The sequence below is a fragment of the Brachyistius frenatus genome, unplaced genomic scaffold (assembly GCF_029030835.1).
Source record: "Brachyistius frenatus isolate BFR_SWC_R1_liver_20210118 unplaced genomic scaffold, ASM2903083v1 Contig_88, whole genome shotgun sequence".
Classification (NCBI taxonomy): Eukaryota; Metazoa; Chordata; class Actinopteri; family Embiotocidae; genus Brachyistius; species Brachyistius frenatus.
In genome coordinates this window covers 1,500,010-1,520,000 of record NW_027210687.1, presented here as the reverse complement: position 1 = coordinate 1,520,000, position 19,991 = coordinate 1,500,010, and the positions used below count along the sequence as shown (strand labels likewise).

The 19,991-nt window shown below is 40.4% G+C and overlaps 1 protein-coding gene across 3 annotated transcripts in view; it reads right to left on the bottom strand.

The window, feature by feature from the left end:
- Nucleotides 1–2,497: 2,497 nt before the first annotated feature.
- Nucleotides 2,498–19,991, bottom strand: part of LOC138627560 (protein kinase C beta type-like) — a 99,249-nt gene continuing 81,755 nt past the window's right edge. Inside the window, exons 17-18 of one of the 3 annotated variants that reach the window (XR_011311396.1) lie at nucleotides 2,912–4,691; nucleotides 2,498–2,851 (exon numbers count right to left, since the gene is read on the bottom strand). Coding sequence is in view for 2 of the 3 variants with exons in the window: in XM_069709978.1 (XP_069566079.1) it covers nucleotides 17,789–17,968 (180 nt within the window). In the remaining variant the exon portion in view is untranslated. Of the gene's footprint in view, nucleotides 4,692–13,033; nucleotides 17,969–19,991 lie in introns of those variants that run through there. The other 2 variants (XM_069709979.1, XM_069709978.1) reach the window with 2 other exon arrangements.

The window sequence follows — 19,991 nt, the reverse complement described above, 5'->3', positions numbered from 1 at the left end:
TGTGCCTAAATCGAACCAAACCAAGGCAAACTATTACGCTTTTATGTGTCCCATTCAAACATTAATGACAAACACTGTGGTGGACCTGTTGCATGATTTAATTAAAATGGGTTGAACCCCACCAACAACTTCTTACAAAGAGACATACGTTTACTGTTTATGTCAACTTTCTGCCAGGTTGTCTCCAGCCAACTGAGCAAACAAACAAAGCTATGGTTAGCCTGCAACTTTATCTCCTATCTAGAGCAAAGTGAAAAAAAGTATTGCAGAATATGGCTGACATATTTCACATGTTTAATGATGAAAGATTTTAACTTACAGTAGAGTTGCCTCAGAGTAATCTGATAAACTAATTGAATACTTGCACCACAGAAAAACCTGCTTTTCCATTTATGCATATACACATTTAAAAAGTACAAATACATTAACTAAACTATACAATACCTAAATGTTTTTATACACACTGCAGTCACTCTACTTAATTGGTTGTTTTTGATTGGAGAAAACAGTAGATGTTTCCTGGCAACAGAGTTACTCATTACTAAACGCTTTAGAAGTTAGGGGATGTCTTTTTCAATTTTGATAGTACAACCTGATTTAAAGAAAGTGTAATGAATGACTTTATTCACAAATTTACTATGATGTTGGATTTACAACAAGCTGACCCTTGGTCATTACTAAAGTATGTCAAAGTTGTAGATGTAATCCTCCTCAGTGAGGACTCACGGTTTTTATTTGCTGCAGAGCAATATTAACATTAACATTCAACACTCTTCTGAAAATAATATTTGATAGGAAACAGGACAATGTGATTTTTCAACAAGATTTATTATTCTACAATTGAAAACATCACAATACAGATTTTCTTATCAGTGAACTATCTCACAAAACACATTTGTATTCTTCTCTTGCAGTATCTTTGCTGTTCTTTGCGTTTAAAAACTGAAAATAATCTTCAGCATATTGTTATATGACTGGTTGTTTAGCATGTAAACTCAGCTAAAATCGAAGCAAACTAAAGTTCAAAAGGCCGCCATCAAATTTGAATTGAACATTACCTCATCATATGTCAAGTTTACTGTCAAGTAGCCTCGGAAAAGCTACAAACTGCGAGGGAAAAGCATGAGAAATGTAAAGCGAAACTGTATTATATATCTCTGCAATAATGAGAAGAGAATGAAGTAGAAGAGAAGAGAAGAGAAGAGAAGAGAAGAGAAGAGAAGAGAAGAGAAGAGAAGAGAAGAGAAGAGAAGAGAAGAGAAGAGAAGAGAAGAGAAGAGAAGAGAAGAGAAGAGAAGAGAAGAGAAGAGAAGAGAAGAGAAGAGAAGAGAAGAGAATTAAAGAAAATCAGCCCATAGAAATGGAGAAAGGTCAAGAGGAAAGAAAATGAGGAATCTGAGTGGGAGAGGAAGAGGGGAAGAAGGAGAGAGAAAGGTCAGAACGAAAAATGACAGATGGAAAGGCGTGATCAAAGAAAAGGTCGGAAAGAAAAAACAGAGGGAAGGAGGGAGGACCCTTTTAGGCCAATAACATCCACCCTGCAGGACCTGTAAAACTGCATGATTAGATCATGAAACAGGAACAGTTTGATTCAAAGTGTCATTATATTTCAGTCACACAGATGTTTTTCTGCTTTATTTTCATGTTTTCTACTTAATTTTTACCCTTAAACACATCACATTTGTACAAATGCAACTATGGAAATGGAAGACTCTTACCCCTATTGAAAAATATTTATATATGTACAAATAAAGCAGAACATATACTTATTAAATAGGAAGCAATGACATGAGACATACTTTTTTCATAAATAAGTAACATAAACCCTATTAATGTCTAATAAAGTAATTAGTATCACACACCAGTCCAACACTTAATATAGAATAAATCCATATATGGATCAAGATATGAAAGAGAACGAGATCATCACATGCATGCATAGCATAATTCTTCTTTGTCCTGAACTTTAATTTCTAACACCAAACATAACCACATACTGGCTGATGATTATTTTATGCGAAGAAAAAAGCTTCACATGAAGATAAACAAGTTGTCAGGTGATGTTTAGGCGGTTAGCTTATGTCTTTGCCAGAAAAGAGAAACTTCTTATTAGAGTTAAAGAAAAGAAAAAGACCTACAGTATATTAAATTGTACAGTACTCAACATATCTGTGTCACATGCACGTACAGTGACACTCATCCATTAACTCAGTCATACGAACAGGCAGCTGTCTAGTGCTTTTGAACGCTTTTCAGGGCCTATGATTCTCAACAGCAGATATTAAGATTCAGTGTGATCGATATTAAGAGATATTAATACCCTTGACCAGAGCAATGTACAGCTCTATATTTGAAAAAGGCCAAAACACAGATTGTACTTGATGTATTTTTCACTGTACAACATCTAAACAGAACAAAAAGACTGCAGAGCACAACTTCCCCAAAGGTGAAAGACTTAGGAATGGTTTTGTGCATATATATACATATATATATATATGTATATATATATACAATAGGCGTATGTACGTTATATAGTATGCATGAGGGTGTATGCTGATTAAAGAAGGAGAAAAAAAATCTAGGCCTGTGCAATGGACCTACAGTATATGTCTCGTGTGCCTCCAGGAGCGAACGTTTCACAGTCATTGTCCGCCTTGTTACGCTTCACCTAATAATTCCAACCCTCAGTCATGGATCGGACTGTATGGCTGTTTGTGTGTGTGTGTGTGTATGTGTGTGTATAGTACACAGAGTTGGTTGGCATTACAACCAGTGTAATGTGGTTCGAAGCTAGAAGGCAGATTTCCTGAAATTCAGTTGAATTTGAAATAATTGGCTTCATTTAGTTGAGCTACACACACACATTCAGGCACACACACACACACACACACACACACACACACACACACACACACACACACACACACACACACACACACACACACACACACACACACACACACACACACACATATGTTCAAATATTCTATCATATGGACAATTATCTATATATGCACAAATGTTTATGCACACAAACACAACACCAACACACACATACGCGAATCGATTTGAGAAAGTAGGTGCAAAATGAGAAAAGCAGCGTTGCTGTTGTTATTATTGCTGTTTGTGAAATTACACACTTGGGGGTTGTCAAAGCTGCTCGTGCTTCACTGTATGCACATCTGCATGTGTGTATGTGTGCATGCTCCACTGGTGACTGCTGCATTGCCAACCCTGTGACACCACGTCACACCAGGCTCCCGCCGAGGCCTTGTCAGGAATACGGCTTAGAGCCAAAACAAAAAAATAAAAAAACGAAAGTCAACGGGGAGATTGGGAGGAGGGAGAAATGAAAAAGGCAAGAGCCAAATAAAGAAAAGGAGGGAAAAGAAGGACGAAGAGGTTTGACAGGCTGTGAAGTTTGCTCATTAGTGATATTCCTCTGTGATGGCCCAGTGTGAGACCCTCAGTCTAAGTGTGTCAGCGCTTCCACAGTGCAACTCATGACAGGCTGGTTGAGACCGGGGAACAATGGTCATACGCACAAGTGAAAGCGGTAGGCAGTGCTGTTCATGGTGCATGTCAAGATGGCTACCGGTGCAGGAAAAGGCTGCAGCGCACGGCCTCGGTTTCCCACACTTACATTAAATGACTGCAGAAGATTCCACTGATACGACTAGATAGAGTTATAAAGGTTTCCTCCTATACATTTTTACAAAGAGACAAGAACATTAGAGTATATAAAACTTTACACGGCGAACATCATGACACACCAGTTTGTAATCTATAAACATCAAATGTACATTTCCTGTGTGCTTTGCAGCTCTTGGTCCCATTTGGCCGTGTGTGGACAGGGAGGGGACAAGACTAGAAACTGGGACAATGAGAGACTGTGCCAGACTTAAAAAATGGACTCCTTTCATCATTACTCACCAACGGCAGCCATTTTAACAGTACCAGGACAATCACACCCCAGTCGCAGCGAATTCTGGTATCCCGGACAGTATTCGATGATTAGTCTTTGTCACATTTTAGATGTCACAATGGTGCACTAAAACTTGTGAAATACCATGAGAAAAATTATTACAATACTTCACTTAAAGCAAACTAAAAATAGTGAGAGGCTTGCTGCAGGATTGAAGCAGATTAATGTCATAAATGGAGCAGCAAACCAAATTCTAAGTGGAGTGGTATAGTCTGTGCTTCCCATATCATTATAATCGATTATGTCCTGTATAAATTGGCAGTTTTGGTTTTATGAAGTTTATATTCTCTCCATAAATCTATCATGTCACACATGCACAAACAGTAGATTTTGACACCATGGACTTTTGTGGATCTTTGGTATCCAGTGTTTTGTGCATGTTTGCTGTGGTGATGACTTTCTTGGGCTCAAGTATTGGAAAACCCCCCGGTGTGACCTAATTGGAAAGCAGACATTCACTGCACACACACAAAGTAACTGTAATCGTATACCTAGTTTGCCTTCCTATTTGCTCTGAAACCCCGAGTTTCCACCAGTCCATGAGTGTGTGTTAATTTTCAGGAGCCACGTATTCGGGGTTGGTGTAGGAAAAGCCGAGGAACTCGTCCTGGTCCAGATTCATGATGACCAGCTTGTCTGTCGGCGTCAAATCCACCGGCATCTTGGTGAACTCCTTGTCAAAGTTACAGGTGTCTCGACGGGTTTTCTGCAAGTGGCGTTAAGAGATTGTGAAGGTGAGAGGGTGTGATGGGAGGGAGGAGATAAACAATGATTGGAGGAGAGTGGGATGGATTGAAAGGGAGAAGAAAAAGCACTGCTGTTAAACACCTTACAGTGGATTGTCAACTTAGAGTCCAGGTTCATATTTGTTCATATTTCAACTTTTCTCTGTTTCTTGACAAAAAACTAGCTTTTGAAGTATCTATAATTTGTGGCTGTACTTGGACCTCCTTTTGCTGATTGAAAAAGAAAAGCAAACATGATGGTTAATTTCATTTCCAAGATATTAGGTGTACCTTCAAAATCCATCACAATCCCAGGCAATGTCAGCAGCAGGAAATCGGTCGTTTATGGTATTGTTTCTAATACAAATGCATTATTTGACAATGGAGGATAATATGTGCCGTCAATAACATACCACAGACCACACCGCATATGAAGTGAATTGTTTGCCTTTATTCAGAAGCCTTTTGTTTTATTTCCTGTCACTCTTCATGAACCTGAAAATCCAATCTTTCTAGTTAGGTCTCAGAAGCCAAGGTCATTTTTAACATCATCTTTATATCGCAAAAACTGTATCTGTCTTCTTCAGTCCACTGTGGCAGTTATAGAAGAGTGCAGATGGCTTACCACCACCTGACAAGATAAAATGTAGTTCTCCTGGAGTTTCCTCACTGAACTAGAGTTACTGCCTCGTGGTCCTATGCCTCTGCCAACCTGTCTGTTCATATCTATTATAACCTATGTAGTGAAGACTTAGAAGGAATTCGTCCAATAAAGCTGATTGAACAGAGTTGTACCCATGCCAGTAGACAATGCTTTAAATATGGACGTTGCTGCAAAGAAACTACAAATTGTAAAATGTGGATGTGTTCCTGAGTTAAAAAAAAAGCATTTTTGCAGAACATTATAATGTCACAGTGAAGTTGACCTTTGACCCTTTGGATACAAAATGACAAACATTTAATCCTGTTAGTCATTTGTGTGAAATGACTCAATTCGAGTATTATTTCTCGAGTTGTGGCTTAAATCATGTTTTGTGAGGTCTGGAGGTCTGGAGTGACCTTTGACCACTAAAGTCTCATCAGTTCATCCTGAGGTCTAAGTGAAAGATTGTTCCAAATTTGAAAAAAAAAAATCCCTCTGTTCCTGAGATATCACATTAGTGAGAATGGGATAGATATAAGATCGCAGTGACCTTGACCTTTGATCTTTGACTAACCAAATGAATCAGTTAATCTTGGGGACCAAATGAGCATTTGTGCCAAATTTGAAGAAATTCCCTCAAGGCGTTCCTGAGATATCACATTCATATTCATAAGACATACTGACGTACGGCCAGCGTGAAAACACGATGCCTCCGGCTGTTGTCGTCGTAGAGGAATAACAATCAGAGCACCCTCCTCTGGTCCTGTCCTTGCTACAGCGACCCCTTCGTATTCAGCTATTTGTTGTCAAGGCTCAAACTTTATGTGGGAAGGATTTGTTCATATTGGCATGCTACATGTAACATCTGACAAAATGACAGGAAGTGAAATATCTCTTTCCCAGAGAAAGAATCAGGTACAACAAAGGTTTCAAAATGGCAGCAGGCAGTCCATCCTAATCAAAGGGGAAAACAAAAAGACATTGAAGGACATGATGGGATAGTTTATAAAGTAAAGGAGGAGCCGAGGGGAGTCAGCACTCCAACAGAAGGACGAGAGAAAGGTGCTAAACGACAAACAGAAAATCAAGAGAGGAAGGGGATGGACTTGAGAGACTGGAGTACAGGCAACGCCAACTGTGACTTTGTGTAGGAGGTGAGGGATTTCTGTGTGTGTGCGTTTAGTAGTAGTAGTAGTAGTAGTAGTAGTAGTAGTACAGGGTTTCTCTGGGGCAGGGAATTGTTAATGCACTGCTTGGCTCACAGTGTAAAGAAAAGAGCGAACAGGCTGTTAAAGATGGAGGAGTGTACGTTAGCGAGTGGGGGAGGGGCGTAAAAAAAAAAAGATGCGGTAAAAGAGAGCGGCTGCCATTTGATTCACGCACACTGACACTGACACACTCGCATGGTGGATTGGGGATTATTGGGGCTCAGCATGCTATATGCACTCATGGAACTGTGAAGCTCTCTGTATAAGAGCAAACACCAAGGGGAAGACGGTATTTACTCACACACACACACACACACACACACACACACACACACACACACACACACACACACACACACACACACACACACACACACACACACACACACACACACACACACACACACACACACACACACACACACACACACACACACACACACACACACACACATAGCGGTGGGTGCTGACTATGGCTTGTAGGATGTTCGCCAGAGAACAGGCGTGGAGAGAAACATAGCCAGAGCCAGCACATTACAGACTTTAGTACACTTTATCCCAAATGTGGCCATTTTCAACTTTCATCAAAGTCACTGAGAACTTCTAACTCGCAAAAAAAAAAAAAAATCCAGCCTCGTTTGTTTGCTGAGATGCACCAGAAACAAATACTGTATTAGGAACACAAGAGCATGCAAACACTCAGTGACACAGTTGGTTAATATTTTAGTGAAATGAGAATTGTCTCGACTTTAACTTGATCTAATCAGCCTATTGTGTGATCCTCAGTTTTGCATTTTTACATGACTGTTGTTACAATAAACAGTCCAACCCGGCATAGCGTGTAATACACATACATATCCACTAGAGGGGAGGGTGTCAGTGTCACGCCTTTGCTTAGTGAGACGTATCAGAGTCACTTGCTTTAGGAAAACAAAACCATGTTGAAACCCACATGGTTAGGACTAATAAAAAAAATAAAAAAAAAACCTTAGGGTCAGGGGAAAACCATGCGGTTACAGTTAGGAATAAAAAAGCAACAACAAAAAACCCCCAAACAAAACAAACCCACCTTTTCACCTCCCAGACTTGAATCAATCTTCCTGGGAGAAAGTTTGTGACATACACCACTGGACTACCTCCTGAATTTCAGCAGATTTGTACTGTATCATTACCTCCATCAAGAGACTTTTGTGCCATGACTTCTACCACGTAACCTGCCTGTGTTCACGTTGGCGTTTTTCCGACATCAACGCCAGGACAGACGTGTGCATTACACAATTTGCTGTGATATTGAGCTGAAACAGTCTTATAATCAAAATTTGCACGTTAGATCTATGCTAGCATGTCATTCTTGACAAATCAATTATTGTAGGCCTATGTATTTATGTATGTGTTAAGACTACCAAATGTTTAATAAGTAACTGATTCTCACACATATAAAAATATGAATTTATACGCAGAGTGAGTGTATTTGGAGACACCAAATAACCAGGAAGAAAATATTGCCATTGATTACGACATAATTTCAGAACACCGTGGATAAATATACAGAAAGGTAATTCATAGTAAACACAGATGGATACGAAAAGCAACACAGAGGAAGAGTAGGAAATGGACAGAATAAAACACATAAATATTCACATCACCAAGAAAGCAGCAGTAACAGAGAAAATCTCACAGGGCACAAACAATCTCGGAAAATCCTCAGCCATAAATATTTTGTGTGAACAGACAGCGAGGGAAACCAGTGATTTATCGAACACATCCATGAAGTCAAGAGTCCGAGTGTCAGACAGCATGTACATCTGGACAACACTGAAGCCACAGTCCAAATCACAACATGAGGAAGAGGAAGGATGGAGGTGAAGAAAGGAGACAGAATCCAGCAAAGTCCAACACTTCAAAAGGCAGAATGTAGATACAAGCTTTGAACACAACAGCACATTTCTGTTTGGACAGATTGAGAAGAGAGAGGGAGAGGGTGGTGGGTTCAGCAGCGTAGGAGGACAGAGAGGGACAGGAGAGCTCACAGAAACCACAAACCAGAGTTGCATCTCCTACCTTCATCTGCCAACTCTCCCACGGCCTGAGAGGCGCTCCCTCCATCCACAGGGACAAGCTTGCCACAGCTGGCCCAGATCCACCTCACGTTCCCTGGCCATGATATCCGCTGGAGTGCCTCCTCTCAGAGAGGTTGGTACGACACTCATATGGATGAAGTGTTATTCACTTTCCATAGAGGATATCAGACGTGTTTTTTTTTTTTTATCAAGGTCAGATTTGGTTTTATTCAACCTCTTCCATCCACAGTATAATACTAAAACTACTGAGGTCACTGCGGTAGCCTACACGAACAATACTTCTTTATTTTTTTTTATGTGGATCATCCACATCCACGGGTGGTAAGGGTACTATAGTCACTGTGATTGGTAAACGGATGCTCTGTAACCTGCCTACGACAGACTTGGCGTCTAAAGTTACCAAGAATATTTTACACATTGATTACCGAGGGGCGGGACAAATGCATCTAACCACCGACACTGGTCGCTGATTGGTCCGCCCTTCAGAGTTGCTGAGTGAACGCTAATTCTAGCAGTGTATCCAGAGGCTAATCGAGGTGAAGAAAACTGAAGCTGTGAGCAATAGTCTGGAGGAGCCAGGCTAACGGGACGGGGCGGTGTGTAATTCTGATATACGGGGTTGGTATCTATGTGTTGGTTGAATATGGCGTATTGTATCATTAAATGCTAACTGTCAATGCAATTTTGATCATGTATCTGACTGGACACACAAGCACAAATGTGTCAGTGTGTGTTTATAGTCACAAAACCTTGAAAATGGTCCACTGTGTACATTTCAGAAAACTGTGCGCGCGCGTGCGCGCACACACACACACACACACACACACACACACACACACACACACACACACACACACACACACACACACACACACACACACACACACACACACACACACACACACAGCTGCCAGCCATGTAGGCCAGCTCATAATGTGTTCCATCTCAGCACGCTTCACTTGCAGTTAATGCTGCGAGGCAGAGACAGAGATATGGAGAGAGAAAAAATTAGGAAAAGAGATGCAGCAAAGGACAGAGGGTGAGATAAATATCAGTGGCCCTTGGTATAGATGCATAGATAAAAGGCTCAGAACACAAGATGGCATTAGGGCAAACACACACAATTATTTTTCACATCACTGTGTTCCAGAGGCAGTGGCTTTAATAGAGAAACATGACTCCCAGTCTTCAATTTAGTCTTTGCCTCTTTACACCTCCCTTCCCTCTCTTCCTCTGCTTCTCCTCTTCCTCCCTGCCTCAACTCCCCTCCACCTCTCTCTCTCTCTCTCTCTCTCTCTTCTCTCATCCCATCTCTTTTCAGTAACGAGAGGATTAGCGGGAGACGAGCCGATGTCAGCTGAGGATGCGGGGAGAGTGGGAGGCACAGAGGAAAGGGGAGGTGAAGAGGAGAGGAGGGTGAATGAAAGGCGGTATCGAACGCTGACCTGTTTTGGGCTGATAAGCGCAGGATGCTTTGTGCTGAAGCCACTGGCTTTAATTTGGGGGCCGCAACATTTGGAATTAATTATCACACACACTCCAGCAGTGCTGCGGCTTACTGTGTACACTGGCTATTACATCCACTCCAATACAAACTTTATACAGCTTATGTGCTGGAACTTACTGTTACACAGAGTCTGAATTGCTTTATAATAAATTTGCATAAAATACAGCTGCACTACAGCGTTAGTATACAGTTAACAAAGAGGGATGTGGGGTGTGTCATCTGCTCAGGTTGTTGGCCAAAGCAACAGGAAGACATTATTCTTCAACACTAAACTATACGTAATATTTTTATCACAACAATGTGTTTCACTGAATGGAATTTGTTTCACGACAGAGGTTGAAGCAAAACTGACTCTTTCCTCCTATTTCCTTGGATGTGAGTCTTCGGATCTATAGTCTACCTGCTACTAATAACGTTTCGTGCTCAGTATTACAGACCATTTCTAGTTTCCTTAAAAGCAGCACGTAGGATTTAGTGGCATCTAGTGGAGAGGGTGAAAATTGCAACAAATATTAACCCTCTCCTTCCAAGTATATATGTATATATGTATGTATGCATAAACCCGTGGAAAAAACTCCAAAGCCCCTCTGTACTGCCATTGTTCGGTTTGTCCGTTTGTGGTTTACTGTAGAAACATGACAGTGCAACAAGTTGCGAGGTTGTATCACCAACCTAAAGCACCTCAGTTGGGGTGAGCACGGCGTCCCACTTTGTGTGGGACTGCACAGCATCTTTATCCCTCGTCCTGCACCTTCGTCCCAAAAATTGACAGGTTCTAGTTTTCAAAAGTCTGCAAAGCAGGACAGACCCTGTCACATGCACATACGGCCATTATAGTACCATGGGCTTATTGCATCTTGTGAACTCATTAATTTCCAAGGATGTGCTCAACTGACGGTCCAAAACAGATGCGGGATAGGCGAGGCAGCCATCATAATTAAAGACAACTATAGTACAGTATATCGTCAGCCTGAGTGAACACATGAACTGTCATCAGCTCAGTTTGCTCACTCTGTAGATAGTTGAAATGGTTAGTTCAATTCAACAAAGCCAAACAAGCACTGTACCCAAGATTAATCATTTTGGGCTAAATTGCCAAAATTTCGCAGAAGTGCCGACGAAGATTTGTTCCTACGTGCACCTCTACATCGGAAAGTGAAAACAAATGGCCTTGTTCTCGCTACTTTACTGCCTGGATTCAACAATATAGATATAACATGTTAATGAGTGAGAATGATTTGATTAGATTTGAAGTAGCTTTTTCTCATTGTATCCGGTGTTAATGCTAACCTAGCTCACTGCTGGCTCCGGCTTCGTATTTAAAGGACGGATACCAGAGTGGAATCGATCTTGTCATCTAACTCTGTGCAAGAGAAGGATTGAGGGGATTTGCCTTAACGTCCAAACTACTTAAACTCTTTACCTGAAGAGAGACCCTTTATCATTTTAGGAAAACAACATTATACCTGTTTATGTAGAGGAAACACTGTAATACATTTTTTTTTTAAAAACAGTACTTCATTCTGCTTTAAACATGAATCAACATCTTTCATTGCACAGACTGCTGACTGATCCAGCGTGCTTTAATGCCACTGCGTAAAAGTGATATATGTGCTTGTACAAATCAGAAGGTTGCCTGATAGACCTGCAGAAGGTTACAACTGCATGTTATAAATTATATACAGTCATGATAAATACAGAGCTGATGTTGGGGTCCAAATAATTCAGGGTCATGACATTTTTTTTTTTCTAAATTGGTCCAAAAGTACATGTTTTAAATGTCACATTTTCTAATTGTACTCATTGTGTGTGTTCAGTGTGAATCAGGCCTGGGCAAAAAAGTAATAGCCAGCTTAGGCGGGACGTGGCTGAGCTTTGTTAGATACTAAAGAATAGTCATTATTTATGAGCATTTTCTGGATGGACACTCACAGCAAAGTACCTTGCTATTTGTGAACCCAGCATTTTCAATCTCTTTCACCAGTTCTACGGACACAGATTGAAGCGTTCCAGGTGGATGATTGGTACGTTGTAGATTTTGCTTCACGGCTTAGGTAAGTCACAACCACTGCGTGTCGTTTGTTTCCAAACTTGTTAACATAATAATGCACTAGGGGTAGTAGTAAATGGTGCAAGATACAGTTATTAAAAGTAAATGTGCAGCTCGTAGGAGCAGCAGCAGCAGCGGAGGCTCGACTACAGTGGATTGTGAGCAGCTTTAGAGGTGGCGAGAAGCGGCTGAGTGGCTCAGCAGGGCTGTGTGTATGTAGGCCGTGTTCTGCATGTTATTTCCTTGAAGTCATCAGACCTACGCTTCCCCCATCAGGGAAAGGCTCTTATGATAAGTGGCAGCCATGAAATATGCACAGCCTGTCGTAGCTGCATGCCTCGCTTCACAGAGCCTCGCTTTGCCTCCTCGTCCCCTCCCTCCATACTTTTCCTCCTCACCACTGTCCCCTTCGTAATTCCTATTTTTCCTCTTCTCCTCACCTCCCGTCATCGTTGTTCATCGCTTCCCTCTTCTTCTCTTTCATCTCTTATTCTTTCTTCCTTCCAGTTGCTCAGAAACCTCCCTGTCTGTCACCTTCCATCATTCTAATCTCTCTTTCTTCTCACCTGCTTTTCGTTCTCTCTCTCTCTCTCACTGTCCTCTATCGCCTCCTTATTTTATATTACCATCAAATCAGTTTATACTCCATGGACAGCAACAGTGTGTGTGTGTGTGTATGTGTGTGTGTGTTTGTATGAGAATGGGATGAATTAAGAGCCAGCGAATGAAGGCTAAAATAAAAAGAAATTGGAAGCAGAGAGAAACCCACAGCGACTACAGACATTTCCTGAAGCACATTCAAACAGTTGAAAACACAACAAACATCCTCTAACACATCTTTTAAATTCTTTATTTTAGGTATGTCTGCTTTTCTTGGAAAAACAAAAAAAAAATTGGCACATGGAAAGCATTGTGAAAAGCATTTTTTCCTCTTTTTTTCTTCTTCTTCTTCAGATATACTGTAAATGTATTTTCACACACAGCGCACGTAACAGTAGCTTGGATCACACTTTTGAAGCAATGCTGACAGAAAATATGGATCACCCTAATATGTTAAATGTATATAAATCCTAACTAATAAAAAGGTAAAACAAAAGCTTTTTTTTTTTTTTTTCATGCAGAGTTTGTTTTGGGTCTCCTTCAGCAAGAAGGAATCAAAAACAAAAACACCAATCCTGTAGTACGACCTGTCCACCTCTTCTCCTTTACAATACTGACCACATGTGTAGTTATCATTTGACACAGTAATATATGTTTTTATATATATATGTATATGTGTGTATTTGTTGTTGCTGCTAGAATTAAAGAGACGATGACTGAAGTCAATACTGACAATGGAAATACAACACAGACAGTGGATACAGACTGTAGGTTTACATCATCAAGTCATAAAAACACAACAGATGGATTTATTTTCACACTCATAGCTGAGGATGAAATGAGACAACAGTAAAACTGCTCTTCATTGCTGAACTCACCAGCAGTTATAAGACTAGAGATCTTCAACAGGACCAACCTTATGCAGATGTATAACTTTTGTTAAAGCCCGTCCCCTGGCATTGATTAAACCAGCTCAACTCTGTCAATCAAAAGTACATATTTAGTAGTTTTAGATGTAACGCTACACCTTTGCCTTCATTCTGTACACACAGATCTATGAATAGGCAAACAGTCTCCGCCTCTATCTCCACCCCCCCCTCCACCACTCGCCTGCAGCTCAATGAATTGGAAAATCCCGCCCCACAAGTTGACAGGATTGGTTCCTTAGGCATGTGATGCATGAAACTCTGGCTGTCTGAATCTGTTTGTTTGAGACTGTCATTGGCGCACTGGAGTTGCAAAGTGGAAATGCTATGGTGTTGACTGCTTATTTTGACCCGTAGCATAAAAGAACACCACACTGACATGTTAACAAGGTTGAAAACTAGATTACCATTGTAGGGCATCTTTAACTCAATCAAGATGTGAAGTTACTTAAGCTCAACAGGCCTGTCTCCAAAAGTGACCTTACATGTTCCTATTAAGTGCATAATAGGTGGCTGTGGGTGAAAGTATTCAGTAACAAAGCCAATAAAGGCCATGAAAACATGTTATCATCTGTCTTACTGCAAAAAGCAAAAATCAAGCAAAAAATGGTCTCTTTCTTTTAACTTAGACGGTCTGTCTGTCGGACGGTAGCCAAAGTGTACGTGATTATAGTTATCAGACAGTTTTGAAATGTTGTTGTCCTCTACATTGATCCATTATTAACTTATAGTCACTTCCAAAGATATTCTAAGATGTCACTTATCTTCATTATCCTGATTTCTTTCCGATATCTTGTCAGTGGACATGCAAGCAGTAACCACTTTCACTCCCATGCCTGTCAGGTCCTGTTATTCCGTCATGTGAATTAGTTTTCCCACTAGAGGTGTTCATGGGTACAAAACGATGGACCGGATCTGAACCTGAACCATGACAGACTGACCCAAACCCTGAGTGCTCAAATTATTTTCAAAACAGAAAGATCCGATCTGAAGGGGATCAATACACAGTCAGACCTGATCCGGTTACACAGGAGGATAATTAGACCTAACATAGAGAGTGAATACTAACACAGGCAGAAACATATAGTACTATCAATAAACAAGCGGACCTGACTGAACAACAACATACTTTAATAATAATGTCCTAAGAAGATATGTAGAGTCAAAGAAACTAATGCCAATGCAATTTAAAAAAAAAAAATTCTTTAAAGACTAATTTCGAGAAACAAATGCCTCCTCTTGCACCAACAATAAAACATTCTGTAGCTAACCAGGTGATTGAAAGACACAAGATAATATTTGTAAATCAAATTCAAAAGGTAATTTTCATTTACTGCTTTTAATCTTTACCGATTCCCTAGAATATTTTCTCCCGTGGTGATTGATCATGGCTGATCGAATGCTTGGATTCATTTATCGGATTAGACATATGATCACACAGACTTGATACCTAAGGAAGTAAAACAAGACCCGTCCAATCTAACTGGTCGAGTCTTCAGAACTAGGTGGACCCATGAAAACCTCTAATTTCTCCCAGCAAATTTAACCAAATGGACTTCTTCTTCAGTTGCACATGTAGAATATTACTGATAAACACCACTGAACCAGGATGTTAATGTGCCCACTTTGCAGAAAAAAACTCCCCCCTCTGTGATAAAGAAATTTCAATGATGTTAACTGCACCAAGTATGTAAAGTACCCACACTTCTCTCTGGCTGAGTTGAGCAGGCCTACACTAATAACTTCATCGCCTCTGTATGTAAATCACTTCCAGTTCGAACCACCAGTTCTGTATTCCTGTCAGCAGGATTATTGCTAGTTAGGGAAAACAAAAGACGAAAAACACACACAGATATTTTCCTGCTTCAGGAGGCCGAGCTTTAACCTGTGTCCACATCTCCTGCAGCTGTAGTTAGGATGGAAACTCTTATTGCGCACACAGAAAAGCACCAATCACAGTGAGCCGGGCATCAAATCCTACTTCGGAAAACCTAGATCCAAACTGCAGGGCTACCTGATAATTTGGTCTGTTCTTCTGTTGCTGTTCTCTTTTCTATCAAAGAAGCTTTTTCTAGGCCTAGTACCTTTATGAAAGGCTCAGGTACTTAACCTGCATTTTAAAAGCAGGGACCTAGGCCCGGTTTAGATTTTCAGCCCATAGATCTCAACCTGCAAACCATCCGTGGTTCTGAGGTGTTGCTTTCCAGGGACTCTACGGGGTGGATTTGTTGACAGTGTTGATTCAAACCCAACATTTAGGACTGGTTGTCTTGTGGAGCTGCTGGTTGGAAATAAAGTGGATCATTCTAATACTGCTCGATATGAAGGGGGGTGCCGACATCCACAGTACGAACTAACGTAAACACACGGCCAGGCAAGGCGCTGGGAAGGCAGTATGGACACACATATAAAACTACACAGTCCTCTTTCACACACATACATACACACACATGAAATACACATGCGCACACGCACACACACACACACACACACACACACACACACACACACACACACACACACACACACACACACACACACACACACACACACACACACACACACACACACACTGTAAACAAGCGCCCAGGTATTGGAATCATGCTTTTGTAAAACACAAAGAAACTAACTGCTCGTCTCTTTCATTGCGTAGATACTAAATAACAGATATCAGTTCAGAGTATAAGAAATAGTATTACCTATGCATTTAACTGACTCAAACCCGCTGTGAAGACTACATTTCCCAACAGCATTTTACCACTATGAGCCAGTGATGGGCAGCAAATACACGGGCAGGAAATCAGATATTTGTGGTGCAGATCTGATTGGACAATATCAGGCTTATTGGATAAAATAATACCCCGTAAGATAAGATGCTAAAATGCAGTTGGGAGACAAGTTTCAGGGCTATTCTTCTATGATATAGAAACTCATGCATGTTTGTCAAGCATTCCAGTTTTAGCTAAGATAAGGATAAACATACAGACACTAGTATTATTATTATTATTATTATTATACACTCATTAAAAAGCACACTAGAGTTGCAGGCCTAACCAAAATGCACTGGAAAAGCCGAGGAATGAAGAAAAAGAAAAGTTAAATCACAATTTCCACCCAAATAAAAATCCTAACATGGGATGCTGAAGCTATGTTACACAGGAGGTGTTGCAGTTGTGTATTTGTGTGGGCTGGGGTAATCATGACTTATTGATATTCTGTAGTTTGGTTGTCAATTTTTTAATAAATGAATAAATTTGCTTCCGTTTAATTACTCTTTTATGATGCAAAAATGCTGCTTTAATTATCCAAACATTTTTCTCCCTCATTTTAAATGTGATAATTTATGAATGTTAAAAGGTCCCAGTTAATTTCCAAATCGTATTCTGATTAGACATGGTAAATTAAACACAAACTCTTTGTTCACACTGCAAGCAACACGAGTTGAAAATCACCCAAGATACAAAATAAGTCCGATTCAAAAAAGCTTGTGGCGAATCAGATGCTTCTTGTTTCCCTACAAATGTTATTTACTGTATCATGCATACTATTCTACTACACTGCACTGGTTTATAGTGATAAGCCTCTCAGAAGCAATGCTAAGACAAAGTTGCTGCCATACTGTATGGTGTATCTTACTGAGTTGTAGCAATAATTGAATTACATATAAGCAGGTTTATAAAAAAACGCAATTACCTCAACTTCTATTTTTAACTTTGCATTTCTACTACAGTACATGCAATCAGATAGGGGCCAACACATCCTCTAAGTTGCAACAGTGTGAACAACTAATCTGTGTATTCAAAGCTTAATCAGTTTAATGGCTTCTTGATAACTGTGACAACACAAATATTTCCCAGAAAATCTGACGTTAATATGTATTTCTGAGTGTAGATTTCAGGGTACGTAAGGTTAATAATGGAGAAAAAGATTATGTAAATGTTTGTGTGAGTTTGTGTGTGTGTGTGTGTGTGTGTGTGTGTGTGTGTGTGTGTGTGTGTGTGTGTGTGTGTGTGTGTGTGTGTGTGTGTGTGTGTGTGTCCATGTGTCCGTGCATGAGCTGAAATCAAGCCTGCTCGGTGTCAGTGGTGGTGGTGGCAGCAGTTCCTGGGAACTCTGGGTTGATAAAGGAGAATCCCTGGAACTCGTCTTGGTCCAAGTTTTGAATCACTTCCTCATCGGGAGGGGTCAGCACTGGCGGGTGGCGCGTGAAAAAACGGTCAAAGTTCTCGGCATCCCGTCCGCACTGTTAAGGAGGGCGAGGAGAGGGATGGAGTTCGGGAGGAAGGGAGGGGGTGGATTGGGAAGGGGTGGGGGTGGGGGATGGACAGGAATGGATGGAAGAAGGAGAGGAAAACAAAAGAGGGAGGAATGGTAGGTTGAACCAGGGTGTGAGATGACATCATGGTTTCAAATATCTGAATAAGAGGCAGCACTCGGGGCGTGCTTGATTTAACTGTCCATTAGTGGTGGATAAAATACAATTTGTTATTGCCTCAGAAGTGATACAAGAATATCACTCTCAGGAGATGATACAGTAAAGAAAGCACGCCTCAGGTAATGCTTTGCTTTTTCAAATATTTGAAGCATATTCAACTCAAATTTCAAGCAGGAGGTCACTGAAGTCTCAAACATCCCATGGCAGTGCACTATGTTAAATTAGCGATCATAGAAGCGTAATGCTTTGAGATAGAACTTTTTAATAAAGAGCATTTCCACCAAAAGTTGTTTTTTTCCTGGATATTTTATGTCGATTTTATGGTTAAAAGACTCGGAATTAACCAGGATTTCAAAATAAAAGTTGTAGGTACAAAGCATCGAGATGAGTATTAGTGTGATTGTGAGGTAATTATAGGCTGTAGCAGTGGAGATCTACTGAGATATGATCAACTAAATCAGACAATCAGATTGGATCCAAAAGAGCAGCAGATATTTGTGTGAATAATGCTCAAATTATTTCAATAAATTTCAAGATATTCTGTATCCATCACAGATATTCTGTCTCCAATCAGACTCTCGGTTATCTTCGTGCTTACAAAAAAGTGAATGAAATAATCTCAGACAACTGTACAATTCACATTAGGTAGAATTTTGTTTTCTCAAGAAGCAATTTGAAATAAAAGAAGTCATTGTTCATTTCAGTCCACTTCATTTGCTACTTCTGACCACTGGGAACCCAAAAAAAGAGCTTATATCCCCCCGAGATGTGCGTCCGTCTAAGTACATAAAACAAGTTATTAACTTGAAAACTATATTTTCCCGACAGTATGCCTCACAGGGACTTTGGGCTGAGCTATTCCTTTTTTTCCCCCCATCTCCATCACTGCACTGAGCTTTAATTAACACAACAAGGATTCAGTGTCCTCTGACAACATCACCCAGAGGAAAACTACAAACTCATTAAATCTCTGTAACTCGGAAAACCAAATGAAATTAAGCCAGACTGTTTATAGTTTGGGGAAATAATATGAAATGAGAAATACACCAGGGTCAAATAGTATTTGTAGCTAATTACTTGCATTTGTTTTAACCTGTTTGGGGAACCAGATTGGACCAAGTTGATACAAAGGGAAATAAAAAAAAATAGCCGCATGGTTTAGAAGGATCTGGAAATCAATCTTGTACAAAATGTCTCATTTGAGAGAGGAACAAAAGTCAACAGGAATACGACTGGGTCTGTTTTGGTGGAATGCTCCTTTAGTAAAAATAAAGTGGTAATCTAATTGTTTTATGGCAAACAAAAGTTCTCGAGTCAGACAGATCTCAGATTCCCAAAAGACGAAGCGGTTCATATGTGTTGATGATATTTTGATGTCGTTTTCTGCTGTTGTACTGTTTGAAGTTTTTGTAGCGCACTCCAGGACAGGTTTGATTTGAGACCGGGCCCCCGAGCGTGCAAATAAACAGAAACATACACAAAAAAAATGTGAACACAGAGAATAAAATGTGTAGATGGAAGGACAGATGTGTTGATGCACAGCAACAGTGAACCAGTTGGTGGATGGATGGATGACACCATAGATAGGCTGACAATCGACTGCTGAAAGGACAGGTGAATGAAAATGGCTGCACAGTGAGCAGTACGTTTACAGTAAGTTTAAATGAAAGTTCAAGGTAATGACATGAACATTTTTATTTTTTGGATGAAGGAATTAATCAGTCAGTCGGTCCGTCTGGTAGTTGGTCTGTCAAGTCACTCACACATTCAAAAGCTCCTGAGCTCAACCATCAAACAAGATTCTTCAAAGGCATCCACAGCATATAAAACC